Source organism: Lactuca sativa, chromosome 9, assembly GCF_002870075.4.
Source record: "Lactuca sativa cultivar Salinas chromosome 9, Lsat_Salinas_v11, whole genome shotgun sequence".
Classification (NCBI taxonomy): domain Eukaryota; kingdom Viridiplantae; phylum Streptophyta; class Magnoliopsida; order Asterales; family Asteraceae; genus Lactuca; species Lactuca sativa.
Window position 1 is genome coordinate 208,069,606 of NC_056631.2, and position 9,797 is coordinate 208,079,402.

Sequence of the window (9,797 nt, forward strand, 5' to 3'; positions counted from 1 at the left end):
GATGAAAATGTCTGGCTTCAAGATCAGATACTCTTTATCAGTAAAATGCGTTGAATAACCCTTGGCGCAAATCTGAGAGACGCTCAACAAGCTGTGCTTTAACTCGAGAGCATAGTTGACGTTCTCGAAATTCAACACTTCATTTGTCACAGTTCCTCTCTGAGTGATTTTTTCGCCTTCTCCGCCCGCAAAGGAAACGAATCTCCCATTAAAAGTTTGAATGTCATTTAATTGGGAGATGTCTCCTATCATATGCCGGGAGTAGCCGCTGTCTACATACCAAGGTCTGACGACATTCCTCCACAACTGTCCCTGCAAAATGAGCTGGATCATTTAGATTTAGGGACCCTGGTCATTACTTTCCTGGGTTGACCCTTTACGATCACATATTTATCTTTTGAACCTTTTGATTTTAAATCATCATTTAAGACACTTTCAGAGGATGATGATGATTGGTTGGAAGTTAATTTGGGCACCAACTGATATTTAGGTTTCTTAAAAGTCACGGGTGATTTTGAAACATTTTTCTTTTCAGTTTGCTTTGAGCATTTGGATTTTCCACCAGAAGTGGTTGAAGATCCATAGACGCTCTTTGACGAAACCGACCTTGGCTTAGCGTTGTTCAATTGTGGCAAACTATTTGAGACTTTATTATTGAAATCTTGTTTATTCGTTTGAAAATTGTCCCTTTTCTTGTTATGATTAACCTTCCAATCATCATGTCGAGGGCGAGATCTCGAGGAATTTCTAGTTAAAGACCTTCCTTGAGACTTATTCTCTTTCCTTGGAGAGGAAAAATGCACAAATGCCCTATTAGGACAATTTCGAGCAATGTGGCCGGCAGTACCACAGTTGAAGCAAATTTGCTTATTATTTTTAGACCTGGTATTGCCATTTTCAGATCTAATGCTCTTATGGAACTTTCTAACCTTCCCACATGTGAAATTGCATGAGTTAGAGTGTGTGACGGATGTAGAAGATGTGGATGTGTTAGCATCAGATTCAGTGGATTTTACAAAAACAACATTAGAAACATCAGAAGCATTTAAGTTTGACATCACATCATCACAGAAAAAAACATCAATCTTAACATTAGACACAAACTCATCACAAATGGGAACACCAAACTTAGACACCAATTTATTAGACTCAGACTTCTCATCTCCTTGCTTTCCCTGGTTTACTGACACAACTGCATTCGAAGTAGAAAAGTTAGTATCCAAAACCCTAGAACTAGGACCTATTGGTTGTTTAGTAGCTGGGTTACCATAAATCATGTATGGTTCTCTATCAATTTTCTTCTTGGGAAAACGGAGTAGGAATATAGTTGTGATTAAATGGAGGAGGGACACTCTCATATCCTATTCCTACTTGCTTTTGGTCTCTCCACTACATTTGTTTTTCAATTATTTTTGCAACCATTTCACTTGACACATCGAACTTATTAAAATTAAAATCAACATTTTCAAAACGAATTTTCAATGTGTCAAGTTCTGTAGTTACAACAACAAGTTTGCTTTTAATGTGATCATAGTTTACACACTTGTTGTTGTAATCTTCTTGCAATTTCCTGAAGTCCTTAGTTTTGGCCTCTAATATTTCTTTTAATGGTTTTTGTTCTTTTCTAATAATATATCTCTCATATTTTAGATTCTCATTTTCTCTTTTAATCAGCTCGATTTGATCACGCAAAAACTTGATAGTCTTAATACAAGATTGGGAACAAGCAGTTTCACTAACCTCCGATTTTGCAGGCTCCGGCGAGGTTTGAACCATGAATGCAAATTGGAGTTCCATCATTTCTGCTTCTGGGTCTGTTTCAGCTTCTCCTTCAACAACATCATTGATTTGGGCGAGATGAGCATTTTCAGGTCCTGAAATATTCATTTCCTGAATCTGGTCCTCCCAGTCAAAAGACTAACCAACCACTGCCAGATTAGCAGTTTCACTGTTGATAGCAGCACCTCCACGACTATTTCCCACTGGAACCATTGTTCTATCATTGCTACCCTTCTATCTGGCTTTGGACACTCACGAGCAAAATGATCTGGCTCATGGAAATTGTAACAATGCAACATTCCCTTGTCAAACCCTACCTTCTTGTCAGCATTCATCCCCCAGTTGTTCTTTCCCATCTTCTTTGCAAATTACTTTTCCCTGAACGCTGTCATTGCTATCTGCCAAGTAATATCCATTTCTTCCACATCTTTTGGATGAATTTGATCTAGATCGGCAAATGAGAGTTGAGGAGGAATCTCTCCAGCTACAAAAGCATTGTAGCAATTTACAAGTCCAGTAGCAAGAGCTAAGTTTTCATCACTTTTTTTAGGATTTGTAGCAGGAACCATAACTGGTGCTTTGGAAGAGGAAATAACTTGTGGAACAACAAAAGACTGACTTTGTGGATGACACATAGATGATGAAGCAACAAATGGTGCAGTTGATGGAGCAACAAAGGTTTGATTCTAAGGTTGTTGAACAGCAAAATCTTGACTTGGAGAAGAAGTAAAAGATGAAAAAGCATTATTTAAAGAAATCCCAAGATTAGCAGTCGAGTAGGAATTCACATGATTAATCTATCGTTGTTTATCATCAAGATCACAGGCTTTAATAATGGCCATAAGTTCAGCCAAACTAAGTAAATTTAGATTCTTGCTTTTCTTGATGACAACAACATTCACATCCCATGTCTTTAGGAGAGAATTAAACAACTTCTTGTTGACTTCTGATCTTGGCAAGTGAAACCTCAGCGGAACTCATTTCAGTGGTGAGTGTGATAAAGTGTTGCAATTGAACTTCCAAAGATTCTCCAATAATGTGATTAAACATATTGAACTTCTGTCTCAGCATGTCTTGACGGCTTTGTTTCGTATCCTCATTCCCTTCATATACTTCAATCAAAGCTTCCCATAGAGCCTTTGCTGAAGTCTATTCTCTAAATCCTTGTGCAATCTCAGGGGACAAAGCCATCGTGAGGGTAGCCAGTGCTTTTTCTTGCTAGTTAATCCTTTCAAAGTCTTCATCGGTGTAATGCTCAATCGGTTTATCAACAACTGTTTCATCTTCAAGTGTTGTAGTGATACGAACTGGTCCTCTTAAAATACTTCTCCAAATTTTGAAGTCTTTCATTTTGATATATTTCTCTATGCGGTATTTCCATTCTAGAAATCCCTCAGCAGATAATAGTCTAGGAATGTGTGAGGTGGTACCCATTATAGCATCCAGTTCTTGATGACCAAATGTGGTTTGAGATTCAATTTTGTTTGTTATCTTTGGCTTTTCAGAAATGAATAGATCGAACACTTAACAAGAAAAACACTTAAAATTAAGAAGTTCAAGCAACTAAGGAGTTTACGGCCATACACTCCCAGCCGTACACTCCAGCTGTACACATTCAACCGCACACTCAACTACACACTCACAACCGCACACTCTTAACCACACACTTAACTTCACACTCTTAACCGTACATGTAACACCGTAAAATTTCAAACAAATTTTCACATTTTAAAAACAATTTATTCCAGAATATTATAAAACTCATTATTTCATGTATCCAAACATAAGTCAAAATCCCAAGATCATAACATATATAAAACTCCGCGTGTGTGTGTACCGATCATGCCGGCGCCTTCCCACGATCCTCACTAGTACCTAAAACACATAACACAAAACACTGTAAGCACGAAGCTTAGTGAGTTCCCCAAAATACCACACATAACACATATTAGCCACTCGAGGCTATAACTTTGTGGGCCCTTGGGCCCTAACTCTGTGGACCCTCTAGTCCTAGCTCTGTGGACCTTCCGCTCCTAACTCTGATATACACACAACATAAATCACATAGAAATAATGTAGTGCCACACATCACATAGATAGCATACAATAACTCTGTCACATAACTCTAGTTATCACTCAAGGTAAAGTATAGAGTAAAGACTCACCTCAGATATCTCGGATAATATCTCGCTCGTGTATATATTGATCTAGTCGTTGCCTAAAACATAAACAACCGTCTCAATTAATAACAGCTCTCCAGGCTAGACTAGACTCTCACATGTCCTCTAAGAAGGCTAAAAGACCATTTTACCCTTCAAACAGTCCACTAGTCCAATTGTTGACCAAACCCTAAAAGTCAACAAAAGTCAACGGTCAAACTTTGACCAGACTCGTCGAGTGCATGAATATGACTCGGCGAGTCTATACGTGTCCTTCATAATCCTGACACTTACTTGACTCACTGAGTCAACCCTCCACTCTTCAAATCGTCCCTGATCGTGAATCGCGGGACAACCCGTCCTAACTCGTCGAGTCCGGCTCTTGACTCGGCGAGTTCAGTCGTGAACTCAAGTCCTCTAAATCCCCTCTGACTCAACGAGTCATTCCCTCAACTCGGCGAGTCATCAACGTTGTGATCCACAGGGAAAACCCGCTCCTACTCGTCGAGTCTGTTCCTGGACTCGACAAGTTCATGCCATGCTAGACTCAAAAGACCTCCTGAGGTCAGATCTGTTCCTCTAATCCTTAGATCTAACCTTCCCAAGCTCAATAATCACGTAAAGTCTCTATCTTGATGCACATGCAACATCTATATGACCATATATGATGATTTAGCCCCAAATACCTCAACCCAAGGTCCTAACCTCCATTTCTCTTTATAAAGCTTGATGAGTAAGGCTCCCTGGACCTCTATGGATCCATATCCAAAGCCTCATCACCAGAAAGGACTATTTGGACATCAATTCAACCCAACAAAGGGCATATGAAACGCTAAATCCATATATATTTCATAAATTAGAAGATGAATCGAAATGGTACCTCAAATTTGATGATCTTAGCTTCAAATCCACAGAATAGCAACCTTATTTGCTTCCTCTTGGCTAGGACCTCCTTCTTCTTGCTAAACAACACCACAAAGGTCAAGAATGGCTTCCTTTCTCTCTCAAAATGTTCAAGCACTCTAGGGTTTCTCTCTATGAACTGGTAGCCGCAAATGAAGGCCATAAGGGCCTTTAAATAGGTTCCAAACCCGAGAAACTAGGGTTTCTTTCGTCAGCTTTGACTCGGCGAGTCACTCCCCTGACTCGTCGAGTCCCCTCATTAACCACGTCATCCAGTCGCGACCATACTCGACGAGTCTAAGCACCAACTCATCGAGTCACCTTACATAATTAAAGAAATACAACATAAATTAATATACCTGGAAACAGGATGTTACAGTAGACCCCAACTAAAATCAGACTTCGTCCTCGAAGTCTCACTCAGCAAATAACTTTGGATACTGCTCACGCATCTCTAACTCCGGCTCCCAAGTCGGCTTGAACCCCTTCCGATGTTGCCACTGGACCTGAACTAATGACACCTCCTTGTTCCGCAAAATCTTGATCCTCCTATCCCAAATCGCGATCGGCCTCTCAACATAGTTAAGGCTCGCATCCACCTGAATATCCTCTAATGGCACCACTGCCGACTCATCGGCCATACACTTCCTCAGCTGCGATACGTGGAAGGTGTCATGAATCTGACCCAACTCGGCAGGTAGCTCCAACCGGTAGGCTACCCTGCCTACCCTCGCAATCACTCGGAATGGACCAATATATCAGGGTCCCAGCTTGCCCCTCTTCTTGAACTGGATCACTCCTTTCCAAGAAGATATATTCAGGAGTACGAAGTCACCGACCTGGAACTCGAGCTCTGACCGTCGTCTATCCGCATAACTCTTCTGACGGCTCTGGGCCGTCAGCAACCTCTGTCTGACTTGCTGAATCTGCTCGGTCGTCTGAAGCACTATCTCCGTGCTGCCCATCACATGCTGCCCGACCTCACCCCATCAAATGGGAGTCTGACACTTCCTCCCATACAACAGCTCAAAGGGTGGCATACCGATGCACGAATGATGGCTGTTGTTATAAGAAAACTCAGCCAGGGGTAAATACGTGTCCCAACTCCCTCCGAAATCTAATACACATGACCGAAGCATGTCCTCGAGCGTCTGAATCATCCGCTCGCTCTGCCTGTCAGTCTGTGGGTGGTAGGCGGTACTAAAATGCAACCTCGTGCCCAGCTCCTCATGGAATTTCTTCTAGAATCTGGAAGTGAAACGTACATCTCGATCAAAGAAAATCGAGATCGGTACTCCGTGCCGCGATACCAATCACCCATCAAGATGGTACACGTTTCGCCCACAAACGGTACCCAAACCCGACCCTGAAAGGTCATAAGTCCTCGACTATCGGTAACGAACTCCGATACCTTCCCGATCACTCGCTCTCTTCTGCGGTTCTCCGGTCTCCCGGCCTCCACCTGGGCCCCTCGAATGGTGTCCCACACCAGAGTCATCACTGTCAGTATCATGCAAACATCTCTCATCGGGGCGCCCTCCGCCCTACGGCTCAGGGCATCGGCTACAACATTAGCCTTGCCTGGGTGGTACAGGATCTCGCAGTCGTAATCCTTTACCACATCCAACCATCTCCTCTGGCACATATTCAGGTTGGGCTGATCCATCGGGTACTTCAAGCTCTTGTGGTCCGTTTATATGGTACACCGAACCCCATACAGATAGTGACGCCAGATCTTGAGGGCAAACACCACTGCCCCCAACTCCAGATCGTGGGTGGGATACCTTGACTCATGAGGTTTCAGCTGCCTCGATGCATATGCTATCACATGCCCCCTCTGCATAAGCACCGCTCCCAACCCTAATATCGACGCGTCGCAACACACTACGAAGTCCTCCATCCCCTCCGGAAGGGCTAACACTGGGGCTTCGCATAGTCTCTGGCGAAGTGTCTCGAAGGAGGCCTGTTGCTCTGGGCCCCATGAAAAAGCAACACCCTTCCGGGTCAACTTGGTGAGTGGCACGGCGATCTTGGAGAAATCCCTGATAAATCTCCTATAATAGCCAGCCAACCCTAGGAAACTCCTGATCTCGGTGGGGGATCTCGGCACCTCCCAACTCATCACTACCTCAATTTTGGCCGAATCGGCCAATATCCCATTTTGGTTAACGAGGTGCCCCATGAACTGAACCTATCGTAACCAGAAATCACACTTGGAGAATTTGGCGTAAAGCCTCTCCGACCTCATAACTCCAAGGATCTCCCTCAAATGCTCCTCATGCTGCTCTCTGGATTTCGAATACACCAATATATCGTCGATGAACACGATCACAGAGCGATCCAACATCGGTCTGCACACTCTGTTCATGAGATCCATGAACGCCGCCGGTGCATTGGTGAGCCCAAAAGGCATCACCACGAACTCGTAATGCCCGTAACGAGTTCTAAACGTCGTCTTTTGGATATCCTCATCTCGCACCCTCATCTGATGATATCCAGACCTCAAATCGATCTTAGAGAACCAAGATGCTCTCTATAACTGATTGAACAAATCGTCGATCCTCGGCAACGGGTAACGATTCTTGACCGTCAACTTGTTCAACTCTCGGTAATCAATACACATCCGGTGTGAACCATCCTTTTTCTTGACAAAGAGGATAGGCTCTCCCCACGGCGAGCTGCTCGGTTGAATAAACCCCTTCCCCAGCAGCTCCTGAAGCTGCAAGGATAACTCCTGCATCTCAGGTGGTGCAAGGCGATAGGGCGCCTTGGCGATAGGTGCTACCCACGGAACCAAATCGATATGAAACTCTACCTGCCTCTCAGGAGGCACGCCCGACAACTCCTCCAGGAAAAAATTCGGGAACTCTCGCAATATCGGGACCTCATCAACTGACCTCGGGCTCTCTGAATCAACCCTCGTATCGATCACATACGCCACAAACCCACTACAGCCCTGCTGTAGAATCTGCCTCGCTCTAGCGGCTGAACAAAATGCTGACCCAGGACGTGTACCCTCGCCGTACACCGTAAGAACTCCCCCACTAGGGTCTCGTATGGTCACCATCTGTCGCTCGCAGTCGATAACTGCTCCAAATTTGCTCAACCAGTCCATGCCCACGATGACACAGACATCACCGATTGCAATAGGAACTAAATCAATCGGAAACTCAACGCTGAAAATCTCGAGTATACACCCTCGGATCACCTCTATGGCATACACCGCCCTCTCGTCAGCTATGGAAACTCTCAGAAGATGACTCAACGCCTCTCGACTAATACTGATGTGCTGACTAAAAGCCAAAGATACAAAAGACCGACTCGCACCTGAGTCAAATAACACCAAGGCAGGTATAGAACTCACAAGAAAAGTACCTACGGAAAACATAATATAAACACAATATCTCAAACTCAAAGTAAATACATGAAAAGAATACATACCAGCCATGACATCGGGCGTTGCGCGGACCTCCTCCGCGGTCAACTGGAAGGCTCTCCCTCGTGCCTTCGGTGCCTCGGTCTTCATCGGCCGACTCTCAGTAGCTCTGATAGCAGCAGGGGCAGATCCCTAAGGTGCTCCCTGTGCTGACCCCCGCAGCTGCGGACACTCTGTCTTCCGGTGTCCAGTCTGGTTGCAGTGGAAACAAACTGCGAACCCCTTGGGGAAATCCTTGGCCATATGCCCCTCCTTACCACACTTGTAGCAAGGCCCCGCTCTGCAAACTCTATCATGACCCTTTCCGCACTTGCCACAAGTGCGGCCCTTCTGGTTCCTTGATCTAGGATCGGCGGGCTTGGCTCGCTTGGCTGCCGGTTGAGACTGTGTCGGTCGTCGATCCCTCCCCTGAGACTCCGCTTCCTCCCTAGCCTGAGTCTCCAGCTCTATCTCCCTCTTCCGAGCATTTTCCTGGAGTTCGGAAAATGTCCGATACGACGAGTTTGCCACGAAATCTCGTATATCCCTCCTCAAAATGCTGAGATATCAGCTCATACATGCCTGCTCGGAGGACACGTGCTCTGGGCAGAACATCGCCCGCTCATGGAACATCCTCGTAATCATTGTAACAAACTCAGTACCCTGCTTGAGGGTCAGAAACTCATGGGCCAAACGCTCCCTCTCCACCTGGGGAATATATTCATCTCGGAACATAGCAGTGAACCTCTCCCAGGTTACTGCAGCAAGCTCAGCAGACGAATAGTGCGCCGTCACAAACTTCCACCAGTCCTTCGCTCCCAAGCGAAGCTGGTTCAGCGCGAACCGAACCCTCAAATGCTCTGGACATGAGCACGTAAAGAAACACCCCTCGATGTCTAAAATCCACCTCATCGCCGTAATAGGATCCTGCGTCCCGTCAAACTCTGGTGGTTTTGTGTTGCTGAACTCTCGAAATAGCAACGCATCACCACCCTGCGGTCTAGCCGCGGCTACAACTGTAGTGGCCGCAGTAACAGTAGCATCAGAAAGAGCAGCATATTGCTCATCGAAAGTCTCTATCAGCGTGGTCTTGATAGACCCAAACATCTCTGGTATCTCTGCCCTGATGGCCGCAGCCACCTCCTCATGAATGATCCTACGGATCTCCTTATCACTAGTACTGTTGCTGCCTGGTGTGTGGCGTGTCCCTACCATGATGTCTCTCGAATACAACATAAGAAATATCAGGGACTCGTTCGAGTATACTCGCACATGATAACTCCACCCTACATGTTCCTTAGTACTCCAAGGATTTTTACTTGGACTGTGTACTGATCCGGTGTCTTCAGTAGTACGAGCTCAATACTACTGCCTACACCGCATCAGCATCCACCCCAAGTCCTCTTCCCAGAGTACCAAGTCCCAAGTACTCTACTCTCTCTAATCATATGCTACTCACTAGCAGATCTCTCATAAGCTCCTCACTACTATCTAATCACTCTCAAGCATCCCTAGCAGCAAAACTCTTGTACTAAAGCATC

The 9,797-nt window shown here is 45.1% G+C and overlaps 1 protein-coding gene across 1 annotated transcript; it reads right to left on the minus strand.

The window, feature by feature from the left end:
- Positions 1-329: 329 nt before the first annotated feature.
- Positions 330-1,277, minus strand: LOC111892969 (uncharacterized). Its single transcript, XM_023889046.1, has one exon. It carries the CDS (start codon positions 1,275-1,277, stop codon positions 330-332), a length of 948 nt encoding a protein of 315 aa, XP_023744814.1.
- Positions 1,278-9,797: the final 8,520 nt, after the last annotated feature.

Bases quoted from the DNA above. Each gene is read 5' to 3' on its own strand.
- LOC111892969 (XM_023889046.1), bottom strand. From the start codon at position 1,277: ATGATTTATGGTAACCCAGCTACTAAACAACCAATAGGTCCTAGTTCT.